We start from the raw sequence: 24553 nt of genomic DNA on the forward strand, positions 1-24553 counted from the left end.
TTAATTATTTATCCCCCACTTCTCCCCTCTCCCACAGAAATCACTCCATTCATCCAGCAGGAGCCCCCAGGCTCTCTGACCAAGACCCTCCCTGTCACAGCCAGCATCACCACCCTCCCCATCAACACGGTGCTGTCCAGGCCGCCCCCGCAGGTCCAGGTGGCCCCTCCCCCGGCCCTGAACATCACTAACCCCTATCTGCCCAGTCTCTCCTCCTTGGCCACAGACAATCAGCTGGAGGCCTTCCTGGAGAGGACTCTGGCCGACACCCCCGCGGCGTCAGACCCTCGCACTCAGGGTCTGATGGAGGAGCTGCAGGCCCAGCTGATGGACCAGCAACCCTACTCCCCAATGGACACGTCAGATTTGTCCTTCTGTGATTCCTCCTCACCCTCTTCCTCGCTCCACATGGGCCTGACGGACCCCGGCCTGGACAACATGGAGTGGCTGGACATCACCATGCCTCCCGGCCCCGCTGGAGCGCTCACGCCACTGGGGATCCCGGCGGACTTCCTGGACGCGCATGACCTGCAGCTGCACTGGGACTGAGGATGGAGGAGGGCTTGGGGTGAAGTAAGAAGCAGCAGCAGGAGGAGAACACATGGCATTAGTGTGCCACATCACTATTAGCATCTGTAATATTCCCACCTTTCTCCAGGAAGACGCTCTGTACAGGCAGTGTAGTGATTCGTGGCACCGCTCAGACTGCTGTTTGCAGTTTTAGGAGATTTAAAGGCTGAACTTCCAGGAAAACGCCGGCTCGGAGGCGTTCGCAAGCACTCGTATTCCAAGCTATAGAAGGATGTTTTGTTTTTTTAAACAGAGGGGGCTTTCTCTGTGTCTGATATCATGATTTTATTGATCATCTACAGAGCCAAAGGAATACTGGTTGAGCAGACCTTTTGTAAATACAGTTAAAAACACACTAATAGGGATCCAGTCTCTCTTTCTGGAGTAGTATTGATGACTGATATCAGCGGATTGTTTTAGCTGGAGGTTTCCCTGGTTGGCCTTTAGTGAAAAGTGTCTCTGAAAGTGGTCTGATGTGAGGGTCGTTGTTCCACCACAGCATGCTGTGCCACACAAAAGCTGGTGGTTCACAAACTAAATGATTTCTTTGCACGATGGCGTTGAAGCACGTCAGCGTTTAAGACACTAGTACAGGCTCGGATGATCCCCCCCCCCAGGGAGGCTCAAACCAAACCAGTGCTTCGAGAATTGGCCTCGGCGATGGTGACCGGTCTGTCGCCGAGTTTTAAAGGGATTAACAAAGGCCAAGCCTCTGCACTCACTCTCTACACACTGGTCCAGTCTGCCACACGTGGCGGACAACGCATTTCGCTGACTAATCTGATCATGGTTGCATCAGATGTGATTGTTTTTTCTTCTGTACCCGTCAAACCGATCAGCCGGTGACTAAAGAGGGGAGGAGAGGGGGTGCTCCTCCACCAATGTGAGACCTATGCACTAAGGAGGCAGGAAGATCTCGCCATGCGCCTCATTCACCTCAGAACAAGGAAATGTGAACACTGCATATCTAAGAGTCTTTGCTCTGATTGTGACTTACTTAAAGATCGTGCTGCCAGTTTTTCTGGAGATACTGCAGTTGTCCAAGTCTCTCTTACGATGAATGTACTTTTGAAAATATCAACAACAATAACAAAAAAAAAAAAATCTGACTTTACTTACAAAGTTGGCAGCTTTTCCTTTTTTTTTCTTTTTTTCTTTTTCTTCCTTCTGGTGAGTAAACTGACATAAAACAGTGGAAAGGGAACAAATATCAGTTTGAGACATGCAGATCCACAAGTAGTTAAATCAAAGAAAGAACAAGATGTCTTTGGAATGTGAGCTTTATATCTAGCTGTCATACAGTATATCTGCACTTTGTGCTCCGCCGCAGCTCGGCCGCGCCGGTGCTGATGATAACCTGCTGTTTACTAGTCCGAGGAGGACTCGGCGTCAACACCGGTGACCCGCACACAAAAACAGAAACAGTCTCCTGGCCGCGTGACAGGAGCAAGCATGTCGTCGTCGTGTGGGGCGCAGGGCTGCACTCGTCTTCCCGTCTCTTGCATGTACATGTCTCTGTGCGCATGATTGTGACTTGCGTCCCGTCTCTGGTTGTTTTTTCAGCTGCTTCCCTGAAGCCGGCTGGTATCTGTCAAATCTTTCGCTTTCTACTCGACTTATTCCTAATCCTCTTATGAAAAGGCTTCTGATGACTGTTTTTATCTTGCTGTCGGATCCGTTTCCTGCGGTCGTGACGCATGGCCTCCTCTAAGGTGCGCCGCAGCGAGGAATCATGAAAAGGACGATTTATTTGAAATCAACTGCGTTCTTATTCCACTTTCTGTTTCTTTTCTCACCTAAATCTGGAGTTGCTAATTAAGTATCTCTATTTATTCCTTCACGAGCGATTATGGCACTTTTGAAGCAGGACTGCTTCTTCTCTTCTCTTTTCTTTTTACATCACTTGTGCTTTTTAACCACTTTATCCCACATCCATGGCACTGCAGCCTCCTCCGTTGTGGTTTCATCCTAAAGGGTCATTTCTCAAAGCAAAAAAATGCTTTTTAGTAAAATTGGGAACTTTTTATTTTTGCTGATTTCAAAGCTGAAAGAATAATGCCAAATACTGAACACGCCTGGTTCCAGCACCTCGTGGAGCCTTTTATACGCCTGTACTTTGTTCTCCCACCACATTGCTGGGTGTTATTCTCCGTTCAGGCCGAACAGTGAATGTTATTAGCGGATTTACACATCTTCAAGTTCATTCTTCTCATTTCTTCAGTTCGTCAGCTTTAAGGCTGGCATCTGCATATTTGATATTCTGTCGCCATAAAAGCGGCGAAAAACGCGTTCTTGAGTGACGATCACATTTTTATATTTATCCCTTTTCTATTTTTATTTCATAGGATTAAAATGAATCCTCATGTGGCATCTGTTGAAGAGGACTTTGTGTGTATATGTTTGGTTTGCAGAGTTGTTTCCATTGTGTATTTCGTATCAGACTCGGCTGCAGTAAATGTGCACGCATGTGATATATGTCGACACCACTCAGCGTCCGCCATCGTGTTTGCTGCCTGGCCAGACGGGGACAGCTAAAAGCAATAAAGGCTGCTCCCCGTGATGTACTGTACTTTACTGTATGTCAGATCCTGCCTTGATTTAATTTAATTTTTTAATTAAGAGCCTTTACTACAGAGTAATACCATTTAAAAGCACTTCATATCTAAGTGGTTGAATGGGGGTTCGTTTGAATAACCCTCTAACGTTGGCGGTTTGGGACGAAGGACCCCTGCTGGGTGTTGGGACGTTGCTGGGACGGGTGTCGGCTCAGGCTTCATCCCTGCAGCTCGCGCTTGTCCTCTTTCACTTGCACCATTCATCATAATGTAGAAACTGTACACATTTTTTTTTTTTTACCGTGTGAAATGGTAATTAAATCTTATACATGAGGACATAATTAAAATCCTCTGGTCCTTGCAATGTCTTAAAATGACATAAATACAGCTCAGGTGAACAGCAGCCCATGACGCATCAGATTGTGCCATTATTTATTGAAGAAAAACCAGATGTAATGTGATAAATGCAGAGTACACCAGGGCTGGGGATCGATTCAAATTGATTCGATTCCGATTCTTAAGATTCAGAATCGATTATCAAGATTTGATTTGATCCGATTCCGATATTGATTTGGTTTAGTGTTATTAAAACAGTTTTTTGAGCTGTTGCATGAATTATATGACTGTCTAGTTATGCAACATATTAATATTAGTATTATATTGAGATTCAACAGCAAGTATTGGCAGTTAATGATGCTGTAAGGACCAATCACCTCCCAGAATGCTGATAGAACTGCTTTCAGAAACATCTGTGGGTCAGAATTATCAAACAGATCCAGGGCAGCAAACTTATGAAATTGGTTTTATTTTTTAACACATTCCGTTTTCATTTTTTCCATTTTCGCTCTATTTCGTTTAATTTTTGAGAATTTGGTCTTTAGCATTTTATACAAATGTAACCCCAAGACATTCTATAAAGTAATTTATGAAATTATAACTGAAAACTTTAATGTTTTCATACCTTTAAACATATTTAAAGGCAAAAACATGGCACAAGTTATTCTCGTGTCCAACAAAACATCCTTTTTTGGGCATAAACAAAATAATACCAAAAGTTGTAATATAATGATGAAAAAAAAATCGATCTTTAGACATACAAATCGATTTTTAGGAATTAATATGAGAATCGATTTAGAATTGGAAAATCGATGAATTTTTTTTCAACACAGGCCTAAAGTACACGCTTACTTTTCCATAGGATTTTAGAGAGTAAAAAGCCACCAGGTGAAGCTAATTAAATGCATTTGATTAGTTTATCAGCAAACGACACGTCTGATTTTAAAAGTTTTCTTGTCTGCATCATACAGTTTAATACCACGTCAGAGACATCAGTGGGTTTCAGAGCCTGCAGAGTCCCGATCTGTTCAGATTACATGACTCGCTCTTCCGTAGTCGAGCCTCTTCAAGTCATTTTGCTGTTCACATTATGTGACTGATCAGCGGCGCCACTCTTTTAATCAACAGCAACTCGGTCATCCGGCTGTTCCCTGAGCTGCGTTCAGAGACTAGTCGCGACATCACCAGGCACAAAACAGGAGTTGATTGTTTGGAAATGGTCCGATGGAGAAAACCAGCAGTGCAACCTGTTTGGGAAGTGATGTGTTGAGCACAAACGAAAAATGGGAACAAAGGGCATCAGTTAAGGGAATGTATTTGCACACGATTGACTGTAGCGCAAATATGGACCTCCCATCAGCTTCAGGTATCCAGCTTCTTAAATACCTGATGGCGTCGCCATAGCAACACGTTGGCGAGCATCACTGACAAGTCCCTGTGGTTCTTCACATTTATGATCAAATACTGATGCCTGCTGATTTTGCTACCACGGCCATCATTCAAACAACGTCACTCCTGAATAAGTTAATCCCGGTGTCAGACCATGTAGTGCTCAGAGAAACTGGAAAAAATCCTCTTCTCAGACTCTACAGTCACTATTTGGCACAGTTAGCGTTTAAGACGATGCAGTTAGAAAGACTGCTCTAATATTACTTATTTGGAAGGTTTGTCAGTAGATAATCTCTGTTGTCTGAAAAGTACCTGGCAGCACGTCTCCGGTTTGTAAAATGACAATTTAGAGGACCTTCTCCATGAGTTCATAGCATATCAACTGTCAAGCACGGGGGAGATGTGATGATAGTCTGGGCTTGTTTTCCTAATATTAAGACCTGCTAAGGACCAGATATATTTTACATTTATAGTCCTGATATATGGAACCATAGAATAAGAAGCACTTTAAAGACCTAAATGAGGGTTAAAAGGTGTTTCTCACCACGTGCACGCTGACCATTTAGCTGAATAACACTGCTGGATGTTACACACACACACACACACACCTAACAGAGGACGTTAGCGGGAGCGCGGGGGAGGCAGCGGCTCGGCTCCCGCCTTGAGCTGCCTGGAAGGATTTTCACTGGCTGTAGCAGAGTCTCCTCTCCGCCTCCGCCACCCATGCCATGCCTCTCGTCGTCTGTTATGCCATATGTTTTGCACATTGTGTACATATTTATATAGATGTAATGCATATTTTTATACATGTGTAACATCCATGGGCTCTATTTTGTAAATACTCCAAGAGATGTATATAAGTACTGTATGCTTAAATGTGTCAATAAAAGTCTGTGTACTGTGAAAAACATCAATGAATTGATTGCAGTTTGTTTTTTTTTAATATTGCAGTATTAACTTCCCAAACTTCCATTAGAGATTATTGACTAGAGAGGACAGGCGGCCGAAGGAAGCCGGTACGTCTGAGTCTGTTTTGAAACAGCTCTTTGTTTTCCTCGGCAGCATCGTATTTGCATACAGCAACGCTTTGACTTTCACCTCAGATAACGGGAATCCACTCATCCACCTCCCAGACTCGGCACTGACGCGCAGGAGACAACAGCTCAGTTGTTATGGAGTTATTTATTTAGAATGGAGACGACAAACAACCATCAACATTTCCGTTTAAACTTAAAATGTTAATGTGCCAGAGTTAGAAATGTTCATCTGTAGTCCCCAACCAGCTCCACACAGCAACCCAACAGAGTTTAGATCTCAGTCTGTAGAAAATGAAAGTTCAACATTTCTAACAGTAGTACTGTACTGTAATCTTGAGGGCTGGTCGGGTGTGTGGGTTTAGAGATGGGCCCGCTTCAGTCCAGTACCGGTATTGCAATTCACTGGATATCTGATCCAACAAATCCGGAAGAGGAAAAATAAGTAAAAACAATTCAAACTCCAGCTTCATGGTGTGTTGAACATGTAGCAATATCATTACAACCGTTAAAACTGTCTATGAATGGTAGTTATATATATATATATATATATATATATATATATATACTAACGGCCCTAAATCTATTTATTTAAGTCATTTAAGCCCTGTTTGATTTTTTTTTAACCTAAATTTCTACAGAAAATGATGTAAAGTAGTATGAAGACGTTCTGCTAAAGTGATCAGGAGACTTTATTTCCATCCAAATAAACTAGTTTGTCAATATTACTTTATATACACATATATATGGTAATGATACTAAACAATACATTTAATTATGGTTGTTTCAGTGCTTGTGTTTATTTTGGCAGAAAGACAAAAACATCACAACTTACAAATTCATTACATTATTACAGTTTTCAACAATATCAGATGTTTTTCTTTTTTTTTTTATTATTGATCTTTTTATAAGAAACAACATACACTTAAAACATGGAAACGTGTATTCAAACAGACGCATTATACATTGTCTCCTTTTTTTTTTTTTTTTTTTTTTTAAACACACACAACCTAAATAAGGAACAGAGTCTCTGTAGCGTTAAATAATAAATAAACAGATGAGCAAGAAAAGAAACTGGAAATAAATAAAACATAAAAAAAAACAAATTAAGGAGATGAAAAGAAAATTAAGGGAGGGGGGGGGTCAGTCGGTGAGTCTTCAACGCGGTAAAGTGGTCTATGAAGGATTGCCATTTGTGAATGAATTTAGCTGAGTTGCCTTTTACAGAGTATCTCACCTTCTCCAATTTAAGAAAAAACATAACATCACTAAGCCAAATAGAAATAGACGGGGACTTGGGGGATTTCCATGAAAGTAAGATACGACGTTTTGCTAAAAGGGATGTGAGAGCCAATACTTCTGACTGTGTGTGGCTGATATGTGAGGAGTCAATGGAGAGTCCGAATATTGCTAAGAGAGGGGCCATAACAACTTTTTTACCCAGAACTTTAGACATGATCACAGAATAATCACTCCAAAATTTCTGTAACCTAGGACAGGAGAAAAACATATGACTTAAATTGCAGGGAGAACCCTGGCATCTGTCGCATAGGTCTGCAACATTCGGATATATTTCCGATAATCGGGATTTTGATAGGTGGGCTCTATGCAGCACCTTAAATTGAATAAGTTCAAGTCTAGCGCAAGGCGTGCTAGATCGTATGCTACGGATAGCTTTATCCCACAGCTCCCCTGTGAAGTCAAGGCCCAACTCTCGTCCCCAACCCTCCCGAGCTTTATCTACAGAATGACCATCAAATGTCATACACAGTGCATATATCTTAGATATCAGAGACTTTTGACTGAGTTTCATAGTTAGAAGATCATCCCACGGTTGGTTCGCAGGAAGGGAAGGGAAGCATGGAAACAAAGCAGAGGCGCAGTGTCGAAGCTGGAAGTAGCGAAACAAATGGGAGGCAGGCAAATTGAACTTTGACCTCAGATCTGAGAATGTGGAAAAGATACCATCCTTATATAGATCCCTGAAGTGCTTAATGCCCCGGTTGTACCAAATCATAAAAGTGGTGTCTACTAGTGATGGAGGGAACAGATGATTCTTAGTAACAGGTGTATAGATGGATGGAGAAGCAAATTTAAAGTGGCGCCTAAACTGTGACCAAATCTTAAGGGAGGAAAGCACCACAGGGCTATTTGTAAACTTAGAGGGATTCAATGGTAAAGAGGAGGAGAGTAGGGCCGTTACAGAGGATGAAGAGAGTGACTGAGCCTCCAATCTGCACCATAATAACTCAGGAGACTGAAGCCAATAAATTAGTTTGTGAATATGCGCTGACCAATAGTAAAGCATAAAGTTTGGTAGTGCTAGACCCCCATTAAATTTTAATTTTTGGAGAAGCGAATACCTGACTCTGGGTGTCTTACCGGCCCATAAAAAGTTGGAAACAATTTGGTCAAGTGATTTAAAAAAAGATTTTGGTAGAAATAAAGGAGTGCATTGGAACAAAAAAAGAAATTTAGGCAATACAGTCATTTTCACTGTGTTAATTCTTCCTATCAGCGACAATGGTAGGGAGTTCCACCTCTGTAAGTCCGCCTTCACTTGAGTTACCAGTGAGGAAAAATTAGCGGTGAAAAGAGAGGGCAGAGTGCGGGTCACATTAATCCCTAAGTATCTAAAGCCCGACGGGCTGAGTTTAAAGGGGATATCAGATTGTTTGAGTTGTAAAGCAGAGGAGTTTATGGGGAAGCATTCACACTTGTGAAGATTGACCTTGTAGCCGGAGAAGGATCCATAATTCTTCAACAGAGATAATATTGGTGCAATGCTGGTTAAAGGGTCAGATACATATAAAAGGAGTTCGTCTGCATAAAGTGACAATTTGAGTTCCACATTGGACCTAGAGACTCCGCGAAATAGAGGAAGAGTTCTTAAAGCAATTGAAAGTGGTTCGGCGGATAGAGCGAATAGCAAAGGGGAGAGAGGGCAGCCCTGTCTCGTGCCACGTGATAATGAAAAATAAGTGGAGTAGTTGTCATTGGTGTGAATGCTGGCCTGAGGGGAAGTGTAAAGAAGTCTAATCCACGATATAAACCTGTGTCCAAATCCGAATTTATCAGATGTTTTTCTAATATCGTGCGGCTTCAATGGAAACTTTTATAGTTTTCACTTTGCAATAGCCCGATTAAAATGATCCTGTTCAAATAAAACTTAGTTTTTGGTTAAAAGGTTAGACGATGTTCCTCTTTTTCGACATTTACTCACTTTTATTTCAAATGGGCTTAGATCTTGTCAGCTACTGGGGTCGTGGTAATGTGGTCTTTATGCTTACAGCAGAGACTTTAAATGTGGTGGTATCTTTTACTTTTTGAAGGTTTAAGTAGAATCTGCAATGATTCATAAGTTCTTAAAATGAGCCACAACCATGACTTTTTTTTGGTCAATGAAAACATCAGTCTGTTGCGTCTCTGGGTTTTTGTTATTAATATTCAGGCATCATTTATAACCAATCACATACACAATTCATGGCCATTTTTAATTCACTTTGGCACATAAACTGGTTAAAGTTATCAACCATCAACGCCTTATCAGATTTAAAATCACTTTCTAAATTGATTTTGTTCATTTTTGTCTCGACTTGTCTTTAAAAAAACAAGAAAAAAACCTCTTCAATAAATCTGTACAATGAAGACTTATATCTTTCTGCAGCTTTCCCTCAATTCTCACTGGCCTCCCTGCCGCAGGAAAAAAAAAAAAAAATCCTGCACAATGCTGCTGCCATCACCGTGTTCAATGGTGGGGAGGACGGTCTTTGCCTCTCATGATCTGTGAGTCATCTACGTTGTGGCCACATTGTCAAAGATCTGACTGGTGGACAGCAACCTGGATTCTTGTTCTTCTCTAAGGCTCTTATCTACAGAGAGGAACCTGTTGTTAACTTTCCAGGACTATTCAGTTCAGCTGGGCAGCCAAAATCTCTGAAGTCTGTTGGAGCCTCAGTTGGTTCCTCAGTGTGAAAACTCTGAGGACTGGCATGCTTGGGAGCGCTTCAATCCCATCTTTTACACCAGCGGGGAATGGTCTTGACTTTCACATCTGGCGTCTTCTCCAGGCGGGTGTGTGTGCCTCGTTAACCAGAGGTGGCCTCCGGGTCACGGCACGGCGGCATCCAACGGACCGTCGCCGGAGCCCACGAGTAAAAGTCTGCAGACCGTCCGAGTGAGCGCGGGGTCACAATGGCCGGAAGACGTGAATCTGTGCTTGGCACTGTGGACACCGGTGGGAGATGTTCCTGAGTCTCTTCATCTTGAAGGGGATCAAACAGCAGCCTGCGATGCATCTGTTGAAGGAGAGCAGATGTGACGGGTGAGGAGGACGCTTGTAATGGATGTTGCATCCTTCAACATCCCAAACGCGGAGCTTACCCCAGCATGGAGCACAACAAGCACATTATCCACACCGATTCTCCCGCTTTGCTCTGGGTCTCCGTGAGGACGATCTCTTCACAGGATGGACACTTGGTGATCTCTGCTGTCTTACCTAGACTCTCGGCTTTCACCGACAGAAAGAAAGAGACGTGAGACCAGATTGTATAAACATTCAAGAGAACATTAGAAACATCTCTTTGAAGGCCAACCTGGGACGATGGGCCCGGTGAGTCTCGCTGCTGCAGCTTCAGCTTCAGCTTCAGCTTCCTGACTGGACTCTGGTGGAGGCAGCGTGTAGACGCCGATGCGAGGTTCCTCTCTCACCACAGCAACGGCTTCTCTGTGATCTGATTTTTGCACAGAAGTAGCTTTAACACAACCCTCCGAGATCTCAAATTCCAACAGTGTACCGAGTAGAAAAATATGGATGTTGAAAAAAGGCGGGAAAGGACACGTGCCTCCGTTTACTAGGAAGTAGCGGCTCGCTCCGTTTCCCTCCAGCTCGTCTTTTAGGAGTTGCAGCTCCATCATCTCTTTCTGGATGGTCTCCAGCTCAGATGGCTCATTGTCGTCTTCACTCTCTTCCTTGACTAACAACGTCAGCACACAACAACGTCAGGCAAAGTTAATGCTCAAAGACTAACAGAACTACAGAAAATGATAAGTGGAGTAGAGCGTTGAAGACCACGGGTGACCCGGATGAGGTTTCGTTTTAAAATGGATACACATCTTTTCCTCTTCATCTAAGAAAAGATACCCGTATCTCCGGTAGTGGTATGGGGATGCTGTCACCATTGATGAACTAGATGCACTGAAAGTTAACACCAAAACCTGCTGCCAGGCTCTTGAAGATGCTACTGCCACAGCTTGGAAACCCGGCTGAGATCACCAAGACACCTGAGTTATAAGCTATTCCTATTACCGTAAATGTATAAGAGAGGATTCATAGCAGTTCATGAAAAGAAATGTCTCTGTATGCATCAGTTAATATTTAATATTAATCCATTATTCCTTCAGTTAAAATTGTTGAAATTTCATGAATTAGTAGATTATAGTATTCTGCAAATTATGTTTAAAGCTCATAAAAAAACTTTACCAATCAACATTCAGAAAAGATTTGAAAAAAGAGAAAGCAAGTATAACTTAAAAGGAACTGAGATTTTTTAAAAACCAAGATGCAGGACAAAATTGATGGAACGTTGTGTTTCTGTGAAAGGAATCAGTTTATGGAACAATCTGAATAAAGAAAACAAAGAATCCAAATCAAACATTACATTCAAAAGAACAATTAAAGCCTGTATGTTAAGTAAATATAATGAAATATGTTAGTTAAGTTTGATTGACATACCCATAGACAGCGGTCATTTTATTTTATTTTAGTTTTTTATTTACTTAGTTGTTTTTTTTTTATTTGTAATTTATGTCATTTGTGAATTTATTTCTTGGAAAAAGGGGCAGATTAGATAAGATTCTTCTTCTTTCTGCTCCCTTTTCATTCACAATTTATGAACATTTGTATTTGTATTTGTATTGAATTGTTTGTTGTTTTTTGAATGAAATAAAGAATAAAATAAAAAATGAAATGAAAGCACACAACATGCTCCTGTTTAATTTCTTGTAATATCAACCAGGATTAACTAAGAATTGATATGTTAGGATATAAGAGCCGGCAGGTTAGAACAGTCTTTTTGGTAACTAGCAGAAAGGACTGACTCACCTTCATTTGTGATCCAATTGTTTTTTTCTTCAGCCTTCTTCCTGTATTCTTGGCTTTTTAGCAGGATGATGAGTCTGTTGTGAAGCTTCTGCAAGCGCAGCTCGATTCCAGCCAGACGCGGGTGTCCAGCTTTAAGCTTCGACACCACCTCGAAAGAGTGAACGATGACAATGTCCTGGCGTGGACTCTCCATCCCCAAGGCCTCTCTTGAATAAGGGTGAGCCGAATTGAACCAACGCCTCAGGCTGAATTGATGACCATGAGCCGAAAAACTAAAAAAATCAAGTCCTTCTGCAGAAAGATGAGTTTTCAATTCCCTCCTTTTTACTTGTGCAGCCAGAAAACCGAGAACATGCTTGATCAACCTGACAAAGTTTAATCCTCCCCAAAGTGATCCCAAACACCCGGAGCTGCTGTGACACAGACGTCAGCCAGGATCATTCCATTGAATAAGGTAAACAGTGCACATAAACAAATGAGCCATAATTCGGAAAAGCATGCAAATGTTGTGATCCGGGAAGCTGCAGTCATGCTGTGGGTGTGGGTGTGTTAGAAGCTGTGAACAGCGATACAATGCCCCGAACACACTTTACTGTTTCCTTTTGTATTATTGAAAATCTGAACGTTTCTTCCATTCTGGTAACAGTAGCCTATTTGAAATACTGCTGAAATATTTGAACTATGTACACCTACATATGTGTAAGACTTCGCTTTAATGACAGTAGCTCCAGTTTGTCAACAAGTAGCCTATGTAAGACAGTCTTTTGACGTGAAGTCCCACATTTGTCCTCTATAGTGAATACGATCGTAAGAATCCCAACATGGACACGTCTGATCTCTGCTCCCTTCAAGAATTCCTCAATAGCTGATATAACCACACGGATAAGGGATTACTGTAGGGATGCTAAATTCACAAAAGCCCCTTAAACCCTTTGATTACCAGGGAGGAGGAACCTGAGAACAGGGGTTTTAAGGGTTTTAAACTTTGCTATGTCAAACAGATGCCTTACGTTAACCTTGTCCAACGCAGCGGTCAGCATCTCTGGGCTCGGAGGCGTCCGGGTCAGACTGCCAGTAGTTTCAGAGTAACGTGGTCGGACAAATCAGATTTTCATGTCAGTTTTTTTTTAATTCAAGATCTTTTTATTAAAATTTTCACAATGTAAAAAAGGTGAAATGCTGAATGTCAATTACAAATATTTTGAGTAGGCATGGGCATGTTAATCATAGCATACACCAGTGTACAAAATATAAAAAACAATTAAACAGTATGAAAAGATATAAAATAGTAACAAAAACAAACTACAGACCAAACTAATCCCTCCCATGTCACTGCCAGATTACTAATCACAATATGAGGTCATTCTAACATCAAAAGCCTGCACTAGGAATACAAAAGAAATATGAAGTATAGTTCACAGGGTCTGGAATGCTTCTAGAAAAGGTCCCCACACTTTCTGGAACTTATTTGATTGCTGAAGCGAGTATCTAATTTTCTCCAGTTTTAAGCAGGACATGATGTCTTCCAGCCATTGTGCACGAGTAGGAGGGAAGGGATCCTTCCACCTGAACAGAATTGCCCGACGAGCCAAAAGGGAGGCAAAAGACAAAGTGTGCCCCTGTGCAGTGGTTAACTTCCTTCTTCCCTCCATGACCCCAAACAGGGCAGTCAGTGGGTTTGGTTCTAATCTGATTTTAAGCACCAGAGAGAGAGTATGAAAGACTTCCATCCAGTACTTGTTTAGACATGGGCAGGACCAGTACATGTGGATGAGAGAGGCTTCTGCTACTTTACATCTTACACAGTATGGACTAATATCTGGGTACATGGAGGATAACTTTGCCTTGGAAATATGAGCCCTGTGTACCACTTTAAACTGAATTAAGCAGTGACGTGCGCACAGGGAGGTTGTATTAACCAGTTTGAGTATGGACTCCCAGGTATCCTCTGATAAGGGAAGCCCTAAGTCCTGCTCCCATGCTGCTTTGAGTTTATCTGTAGGGGCACTCCTAAGATCCAGCAACATGCCATAGAAAGACGAAATGAGCCCCTTTTTGAATGGGTCTGTGGCAAGAACTTTGTCAACTGTGGTCAAGCCTATCGATGCACCAGGGCTGGGTGTCTGGGAAAGAACAAAATGTCTAGCCTGAAGATACCTAAAGAAATGGGATTTTGGAAGGCTGAATTTACTACTTAACTGCTCAAAAGATGCCACGGTGCCGTCTATGAACATATCTCTAAAACGAATTATACCCCTCCTGTGCCATTCTTGGAAGGTGGGGTCCTCAAGGGATGGTTTGAAAAAGTGATTTGATGCAATGGGACTAAGAAGAGAGAAGCTTTGAAAACCAAAAAACTTCCTAAATTGGGCCCAAATTCTAAGAGAATGTTTAACCACTGGGTTTTTGATTGATTTAAGTGAAGGAAGTGGAAGTGAGGAGCCGAGTAGGGCAGGAATTGACAGGTCATCAGTTGGATGTAACTCCATCGCCACCCAGTCAGGGCGGTCAGCACCGTCGCAGTAGAAGGACCAGAATGCAAGGCAGCGCAGGTTAGCAGCCCAATAATAATAACGAAAGTTTGGGAGGGCCAGACCACCTGCAGACTTTATTTTTTGAAGGTGAGTCTTGTTCAAACGTGGCCGTTTACCCCGCCATAAGTATGAAGATATAACTGAGTCAAGGGACTGAAAAAAAGAGCCAGGAATAAAGAGTGGTAAGGTCTGGAAAAGGTACAAAAATTTAGGTAAAATGGTCATTTTAACTGAATTGATGCGACCCACAAGAGACATTGACAGGGGTGACCATTGTGTAAGGATTTGTTTGGTCTCATTTAACAATGATATAAGATTCTCTTGGAGCAGGTCTTTGTGTTTCCTTGTCACAGATATGCCTAAATAGGAGAATTTGTCATTTACGATTTTAAAGGGAAAATTGGAAAGGTCTAAAGCATGTGATTCGAGATTGGTAGGGAAAAGCTCACTTTTGCTGAGATTCAGTTTATAGCCTGAGAGTTTCCCAAACTGACTGAGAAGTGACAGCGCAGGGGGTAATGAGGCCAGAGGGTGAGAGATGAAAAGCAAGAGGTCATCGGCATAAAGCGAGACCTTATGTTCCCTGCCACCTCTCCAGATACCGGACACATCCTCACAAGATCGGAGCGCTGTGGCAAGCGGTTCGATAGCCATGTCAAAAAGCATGGGACTAAGGGGGCACCCCTGACGGGTTCCACGATGCAGATTAAATGGTTTTGACCGTTGAGAGTTAGTACGAATTGAGGCTGTCGGGTACAAATAGAGAAGTTTAATCCACAGAGCAAAGTTCGGACCAAAACCAAACCTGTCCAGCACAGCAAAGAGATAATCCCATCCGACGCGGTCGAATGCTTTCTCCGCATCCAGAGAGACAACGCATTCAGGGATAGCCTCAGAGGCAGAGTAGATAATATTGAACAGTCGCCTTGTGTTGAAGTAAGACTGCCTACCTTTAATGAAGCCAGTTTGGTCTTCAGATATAATTGTGGGGAGGGCATTCTCCAGCCTATGGGCTAGGACTTTAGCTAGGATTTTAGCATCTGTGTTTAAGAGGGAGATGGGCCTGTAGGAGGCGCATTCAGTAGGATCCTTCCCTTTTTTAGCTATGAGGGTGATACAGGCCTCCGAAAAAGAAGGAGGGAGGGAACCGTGGCTGAAGGATTCTGAAAGAAGAGTGGTGAGCAGGTCAAATTTAGTTTTAAGTTCTAGCCGCTTTTTGTAAAGATCGGGGGATTTAGTCCGAGAATATTCTTCATCGACCTCTTTGATTTGGCGGGCAAGGTCTGATCGCTCCCTATAAGATTTTTGCCTCACCCTAGCAGTGTAGGATATAATCTGTCCCCGGAGATAAGCCTTGAGGGAATCCCAGACAGTTAGACTAGACATTCCTGGAGTCATATTCGTGGATAGGAAAAAGGCTATTTCCGTTTCCATTAATTTAACAAAATTTCTGTCCGACAGCAAAGTTGAATTGAATCGCCACTGTCTGTCTCTTTGAGGTAAGTCAGGAAGGGACATGGTTAGGACCACAGGAGCGTGGTCGGAAATGACAATGCTCTGATAAGCACAGGAATGAACCAGGGGAATCAGTTGATTATCAATAAAAAAATAATCAATCCTCGAGTATGTGTGGTGCACTTGTGAGAAAAAGGAGTATTCTCTGTCGCATGGATGTATAGAACGCCACACATCACAAACACCGTAGTCAGAAAGGAACGCCTGAATAAGACGGGCTGACTTACTTGCTGTGCCGGGGTTGGTAGAGGATCGGTCTAGGACTGGGTCAAGCCAGCAATTAAAATCACCACCAAGTATGAGAGAATATGTATTAAGGTCAGGGAGCAGTGAAAACAGTCGTTCAAAAAAGACTGCATCATCTGCATTAGGGGCATAAACATTCACAAGTACGACCAATGTATTGAATAATTTCCCAGAGACGATCACGTAGCGACCAAACTTGTCAGAAATCACGTTGTGCTGCTCAAATGAAACATCCTGACTGATCAGAACTGAAACTCCTCGGGCCTTAGCTTGAAAGGAGGAGTGAAATCCCTGCCCTGACCACCTCTGGAACAGGCGGCTATTATCAGAACTGCGAATATGAGTTTCTTGTAGAAAGGCTACCGTATTTTCGCGACCATAAGGCGCAACTTTTTTTTTTTTTTTTAAATGTGCCGGGCGCCTTATGAAACGGTGCGCCGTGTCTATTACCTGAATTACGGTAATGTAAGGCCGGCCACCATGAGAATGGTAAAAAGAGAAGGGGGCGGGTGAAGCCCCCGTGAGTTGCAACGTGAATGAGACCATCCACTGAGCTGTTTAATGCAGAAACAGATGATGAAAACTTTTAAGGATTTGCTTGATGTGTAAAGTGAAATAAAATACAATCAAACTAAGTTTTGCTCCGCTCTATTTAAATAAGCACACTTGTGAGTGTTCTGCAGCGCGCGTGTGTTTTGCATGTCGGAACCGATCGCACCTGCCGTGGGTTTGCGGGGTCCGATCGCCGCATCCCCGGGGGCAGATCCGGCTGAAATGCCGGGGGGGGCGGAGCGGAGCGCGACCCGGGACCGCCGCGGTCGGGATCCGCAGCACAACGGGGTATGAAAAGTTTATTTAATCTTGTGCTTGCCTGCCACACTGATGGACAGAAACTGCTGGCTATGGTGATTTTTAAAAGAAAAGCGTTGCCTAAACAGACTTTTCCAGCCAGAGTGAAATGAAAAGGGCTGGAGGGATGAGGAGATGATCGGGTGGCTGAGACAGGTTTATGTGCAGCGCCCCGGTGGTTTTTTAAAATTCTTTAATGCAGAAACAGAATATGAGGGTTTGATTGATGTGAAAAGTGAAATAAAATATCAAACTAAGTTTTGCTTCCGCTCTATTTTTAGCGCGTGTGTGTTTTGCAGCGCGTGTGTGTGCAGCTCTGTCTCCGTAGACGGCGCCTTTTGGGTCGGTGCGCCGTATGTGTGTTTTAAAACCAAAAATGACACACAAAACTGAGGGTGCGCCTTTCCACACAGTGCGCCATATGGTCGTGAAAATACGGTATTTCTGTTTTAAGATGTTTTAGATGTGAGAAGACCCTTTTCCTTTTATCATGTCAGTTTTAAAAGAAATTGATTTGTGTTAACTGTGTGGGATCTAAAATAGGGTTATTTATATTTTTGCAGCTGAATTGAATAACACTATTTTGATCTTCAAAGCGGAATTTATGTTACTGAAGTCTAAATCTCTTAGAAAATATTTAAGAAAGTAAAAATTAAGATAAACATCAGCTGAAAACTTAGATAGATAGATAGATAGATAGATAGATAGATAGATAGATAGATAGATAGATAGATAGATAGATAGATAGATAGATAGATAGATAGATAGATAGATAGATAGATAGATAGATAGATAGATAGATAGATAGATAGATAGATAGATAGATAGATAGATAGATAGATAGATAGATAGATAGATAGATAGATAGATAGATAGATAGATAGATAGATAGATAGATAGATAGATAGATAGATATTATTATTAATCCCCAAACTTTATGTCACGTACACCGTACAGAGATGGCACATCTGAAGTCTCGTAGACACCCTCTTCTCTCTACTAATGGCATTTGAAGCCCATGAAGAAAAGTGCTGGAGTCCAGAATATGGTCCATTTTACCACCGACACATCCCATGATGATTTTGGATATTTCAATCAGCTGTTTTCACATGTTTAATTTGTCGTGGCAGCTCATAACAAATGTTAAAGAGCAAAAGATTCCATGGAGCAGAACAGTTTTAAACCAGCACAGAAAAATCTTTAAAAAAAAAATAAGAACAATTTGAAATCATAAACCAAACGGGTAAAAGCTCAGTGGAAATTTTCAATTTAAGAAAAAACCAAAACAGGCTGCCACTAGGGCGGCGCCAACAGCAGCAGGAGGGCAGAAAAGTGCTTTGAGCATATATTACCCTGAAGATAACATATTTTCCAGGGAAGTTATTATTTTCTTTTTGTTTTTTCAAGAAAATCCCTAACTGTTGTAAAAACCTTTTTCTTCGCACTTTATAAAGATACGACTGAGGACAACAACACTTATTATTTGATTTTCCATAAAATACTTCAAGGATACGATGTGCCCTTCTTTTAGTTTTTTTATTTACACTATTTTTTGAAACTTGAATGAAATGTCTGTGAACATCTTTGATTAAAAACGCAAACAGCTCCCGTTTCATGTGTTTTTGCAGCTCTGTTGATAGAATCTTGAATGTTGTAAACTCGTTGGAGCCCCATCTGGTTTGAGTCTGGATAAATATAAAAAATATAAAATATTGAGTGTGTTTTTGTACAAAATGTTGTTTTTATTTTGTTCTATTTGGTTTTATTGTATTGCTTTTTTGTTTTAACTTAAATCATTCCTTTTATTTCAACTGTGATTTTTTACTGTCTCTGTAAAGCACTTTAAGCATCCTGTTGTTGAATTGTGCTATACAAATAAACTTGCCTTGCCTTGCACACATCTGTTGATAGAAGCCGTCTTTAAGGGGTGGAGTCAGCCATTCCACTTGACTCCACCCCTCTCCTGTTCCGGATGTGCATATTTTGAAATCAGCATTACAGATTTGAGCAACCCATTTCAAGTGAACAGGAAATGCTGCTGATGTGGCTGGAGGAAGAGATTGCCAGGCTTGGCAGCGCTACCAGACCCCGGGTCTCGCACTCAGAAGGCACGCCGATTTTTCCCAGTGGCCATCCGCGGTACTGCAACAAAAAATCCCATGGGGCCCAGAAAGCTTTTTTCCCATAGACCGCAATAGTAAAAGAGAAGCCTCTAAAACTGTTCACAGGACACCTCCAGCTGTAATCACCGGCAATTACTAATCTTTGTATTCTATATTTTTAAGTCATGGACTTTATATCCGTCAAAAATGTTTTATAACGGCCAGAAAAATCAAAGAAAAGTCTCTTTCTGGGCTTGACGTCACGGCTGACGTCACAGCCGTGTCCGTGCACTCCACGGATGTATTATATTAATATATATTATGTAATTATATTATATTAATACATTAATAATATATGTAATACTTTACATGTAATAATATACATTCATTAATATATTATATTAATACATATTATATTAATACTCGCGTCATTGCCCCGGGGCATGATGGGAGGCCCAGAGCATCATGGGAGGTGACTCAACTGCGCATGCTCTATGGGCCCCTTAACGCGGAAGTAAACCCGGAAGTCAGGAACTTTTTCGGCGTATGCGCTGAGTGAGCAAATTGCATTGAAATAAATGGGCGGCCATTTTCGATGTCCTATCCAGTTTATTTAATACATCCATGAGCGCTACTCTGAGCTGGGTTTGTGATGTCACAGAACCCGGCCAACATGAACAGCTCACTGGATGACATGTCTGCAAACTCAGACAGCCAAAAACGGTGGCGATGTTCTGTTGTGCTGGAGTTTTGGATTTGGTTATCACTTCAAACGCTCAAATATATGCTCTTCAGCACAGAAAAAGTTTGTTTCATAATATGTCCCACCTTTTCAATTCTCATGTGAAGCATTTCTCTAGGTCCTAGGAGGTTAACGCAAACCCTTTAACTGTAATCATGACTGAAATAAATGTAATAAATTAATGTTTTATTCATAGAAAGAAAAACAAAAGATACGTTGAAAGTCTATAACATCTATTTAAAGGGAACCTATTATGGCATTTAATGTATATTTTAAACAGGCCTTGAATGTCTTAAAAACAATCAAAAGCTTGTTTTTTCTACATAAATCAGAAATTCAACCTCTGGGCCATGTCTATAGTTGTACCGCTTCTAACCTCCTTCTCTATGAGGGATTCTGAGGGGAGGGGAGGCTCTGATAATGAGGCTCTGTGCTGATTGGCTGCCTGAATGACGTGTTGCAGGGGAGGACACAAAGCCTCGCTCCGGGGAGAAGAGCAGCGGCTCCTTACACAATTAAACCATACGATGCGAGCGTCAGCGACAAAATCAATTCCATAAAGCCTGAATCACGGTTCTGCGTTAAATCGATGCGCACCCTACGCCATAGGCTCTGCGTTGGTGTAACGCAGAACCATAAATCAGCCTTTAGTTACCTGAAGGGGGGACCGGTGTTCTGCCAATTTCTGCTGCTTTGCCAAAAAATGCTACCTAATGGTTTTCTACCTTTGTAGAGCTACAATTTTACAGTGTTTTACTCCCTAGCACACTTCCTTTTCCCCCCAAGTGGTCCTTGTCTCTTGCCAGGCCGTCATTGTAAATTAGAATGTGATCTTAATGACCTGCCTGGCTGAATAAAGGTGAATGACTGAATGAATATCAAATAAAGCGATAGAATTGTTTTTTTTTTCTCTCTTTATCGTATAATGTTCACAAAGTGTAATGCAATTCATGTCATGGGTAGTGTATTTTGAAGGATAAAATACTCAACATCCCATATTATCAATTTTATATCATGCAAGAAATCATGGACGTGCCAATCAAACTTTGAAAATCCACCGTGCGCATGCGCAGAAACACAAAGTAGCATTTTCTGGCAGGTAGCAAAGATTGGCAGAACACCGGGTCACCTCGTCTTCACACTAATTCACACAGGAAGATTTAATTGAATTCTAAACAGGTACACCACAGTTATTTACTCCGATTCCTCATCATTTCATTTCTTATGTTACAAGACAAATGAATCATGTTAACTGTAAAGAAATCACAACACTGAATGTTCACAAACGGCAACTTTATTGTTAAAATAAATAAAATAACACAAGTTGTATATAAATAACATTTATGCACTATTGCTGGCTCAAGGAAGGACCGTGCGTCTTCTGAAGGTGTCGTTGAACAGCTTCAGGTGCTTGGAAGATCTGAAATCATAAACAGAAGAAAAATGTATTACTAATAGAGCTCTGGTGTTACCTAACGAGTGAGTGGCTCCGTTAGGTAACACCGGAGCTACCGGAGCTGCTCACCGGTCCGGTCCGGTGAGCGGCTCCGGTGCTCCCGAGCTAAGCTAAATACTTAGCCCGTGCAAAGAAAATAACGTCACTTACCGCTGACTTACTGCTGGGTCCGTGCTGTTGGTACTGATCCTTTTATGAGGGTAAGTGTCGATGCAAAACCTAATTTTTACTGTCCCTCGTTGTTCAAACAGCCACCGCTATGAAACAGTGGCGGAAGCTCTGGCCGGCTGAGCTGGTTGTTGGCGTGGTTTCAGCAGCGGAGGAGACCGAGGGGTGGTTTGCATTTTGCTTACGTAACGAAAATGTGCAAATCTGAACGGCTCGTAGAAGTCACATGACACTGGAAGGATCCTCCAGGCGGCTGTACAGACCCTGCAGAATTTGGCTGCTTTCCTCCTTCTCTGTGTTGGCAGGGTGAGGGGAGACCACTTTATATATGTTAAAGCAAGAAAAAACATGTTTTTCATAATAGGTCCCCTTTAAATAGGTATTATCTACAACGGGAACTTTAAAACACGTTGACAAAGACTGGGAAAGGTCACATCCCCACTTCATGCATGAATAGAGTTCTATAAGTACAACCTTGTTTTGTTTTGGTTTAGTACGCTGTGTGCCTGCTTGCTGAGCTGTGAAATGTAGCTGTTAGCCCCACGTGACCGTGGCCAGCCACCACAGCCTCAATAAAGCCCGCGGCCTTTCTATATCAGCAGAGCACATGGCGTCTGACCCATATTCCACACACAAAACCACTCCACGCAAACACGGCGTGCTGCTCTGTGCAAAAACAATGGTTCACAGAGAGCAGTTTTGTGTAAACATGGATAAGAAGTGTATTTCATAAAGCTTTTCTCTGACCTCTTTTTAACATCCCACAGTCAGGTAAATGATCTGCATCAGTCCGCCTGCTCGCTGTGGCTTCTTTGATTTTGTTTTGATGGGACTGTGAAGGTTATCTGAGCCACTACAGTCAGCACAAGACACAAACAGCCTTTACATTTATGCAAGTACTAAAAAATAAAAAACTTTCCAAAAAAGAGTAGATGTGCTGTTGCAGCAGCTGACCACTAGATGTCAGGAGTGCACACAGAAGAAGGTCAGGCCCATCCGTCCATCCATCCGTCCACATTAAGAGCTGGGGCTGGGGTATTAGACACCCACACAGTCACTGATGGTTATTTTGAACATTATTGTTTCTGGTTGTTTTTTTTTGTTTTTGTTTTTTCGTCTACTGTACGATGATGAAAAGGGATGTCGAAGTAGTGTTTTTCAGTTACATCAGATTTATTTTTCCGTATTACTTCTTAATTTCTTTTGGTATCATTTACATCATTTTCAGTCTAATTTTGTTTTTTTTTTCAGTCTATTTGTCTTTGTGGACATTAGTACCCTATAGGTTTTTTGTACCTCTTTTTTGACTTTTTTGTTGCCATTTTATCTCTATCACCACTCTTTCACCACTTCTTTTTCTCCACTTTTCCATCTCATCCTATTGCATTTTATTTCACTTTGACTGTAATATCACATCATTTTGGGGGCTTCAAGTCTGCGCCTGGTCATGTTACAATGAACTTTTGCCACCATGGGCTGTGTAAAACAAATGTGTGTAGGTAGTCCTCCATCCTGGAAGACAATCGTTTGATCCCCAGCCCTGTGATGTCTTGACGTGTCCATGGGTAAGACACTGATCCATGCAGGTTGTAGATTGCTGCTGTAAAGCTTATTTATAATAGAAGTGCTGTATTGTTAGTCAGATTGTGTAAACAGGTAAATGAGGAACACAATACTAACCCCTTTGTAGGGCCTGGATGAAGGTAAAAGGAGCGATATGAGTGCAAGACTGTTTACCATACAGCCTCAGTGCGGTGTGTGGACATCCAACTTCCATTTCAGTCTTCAGCTTTAGTGTTTTACCTGCGTTCTTAGTTTTTGCAGTCAGAAGAGATCTTTGGACAAAAGAAAATGATTGAGAGTAAAAGTATTTACACTCATTTACATTTCGCTGATCATATCATACCATAAACTCCTGAATAACTTTATAGAAAAAAAACAGCTACTTAAATACTTCTTTGGAAGCGGATGTCGCCTCCTGCTGGCCACTAGACAGAATGCAGTTTGAAGGCATTTACACAATGACCTCCACCTCCACGTCCAGCTTTTTAGTACAGCTTACAAAACAAGATGAAACATTGTTAATATGATGGTAACATACCATAATTATCTGGATTTATTGTTGTTCTGCCATGTAAAAGGCCAAACAGAAAAAGAACTGAGACAAATGGGAAGTAAATTAATAAATGTTATAAAAAGCCGAGGCATATTAAAAGTTTTATCAAAGCGTGAAGCCCTCTAGACGTCACCGAGGACTGTTATGTAACTTAAATACAGAGATTGTCTATGACACGACTTAATCTGTACCTGTAACAGTATCCTGATAGCTCGCAGCAGCAATGTGGGTCGCTCGATGTTTATCCAGATCATTGAATCGTTTCCTCTCAGGGGGATTCTCACTAATGATGACATCCACTCCCATAGAGAGTTGCGTCATGCCTGGATTAAAGTGTGCGTTGGGTGTTTTGTTTGTGACTATTAATGCATTTTTTTTACCCATGGGGACAAAGTAAGGTCTTACGTTGTCTGTTAGTCTTCCTGTCTCACATTTTCATTCAAGATGCACAATTTCTGTTGCAATATGTTGGTCTGGGCTCAGGGACAAAAGAAAAGTGCCAGGAATTAGCGGTGATGTATTGAAGGAGGGGGGAGTCAGTGTGAGAACAAAGCCATCATGCAGCAGCCAGCAGCTGGACTCTCATGCTGACTAATAACAGGAGGATATGAATCCACAAGCACACTCAGATTTGCAGATGTTGGTTCCGGTCACGGTCTTGAACATGTTGGCTGAACATGAGCAGCTGTAGTGATGTCAGAAAAATGGGAGACGTATCCTACACTCACTCTTCCTTTTGTTTTTGTTGTTTTGTGTTAGACAGCCGAGATTCACCGCCGACCGCGACGTTTATGCCCAGAGACAAATGAAGAGAAGGAGTGGTTGTGTTGGTAAATAA

General features: G+C 41.9%; 1 protein-coding gene across 1 annotated transcript in view; it reads left to right on the plus strand.

Annotated features, from left to right (window-relative positions):
* The window catches only part of mrtfba (myocardin related transcription factor Ba), a 37538-nt gene extending 34892 nt beyond the window's left edge, over positions 1-2646 (plus strand). The window contains exon 16 of the mRNA XM_061709263.1: positions 38-2646. Coding sequence (XP_061565247.1) covers positions 38-549 — 512 coding nt within the window. The 3' untranslated portion in view covers positions 550-2646. The remainder of the gene's footprint in view (positions 1-37) is intronic.
* Positions 2647-24553: the final 21907 nt, after the last annotated feature.

This window comes from Cololabis saira, chromosome 19, assembly GCF_033807715.1.
Source record: "Cololabis saira isolate AMF1-May2022 chromosome 19, fColSai1.1, whole genome shotgun sequence".
In the NCBI taxonomy this organism is placed as follows: domain Eukaryota; kingdom Metazoa; phylum Chordata; class Actinopteri; order Beloniformes; family Belonidae; genus Cololabis; species Cololabis saira.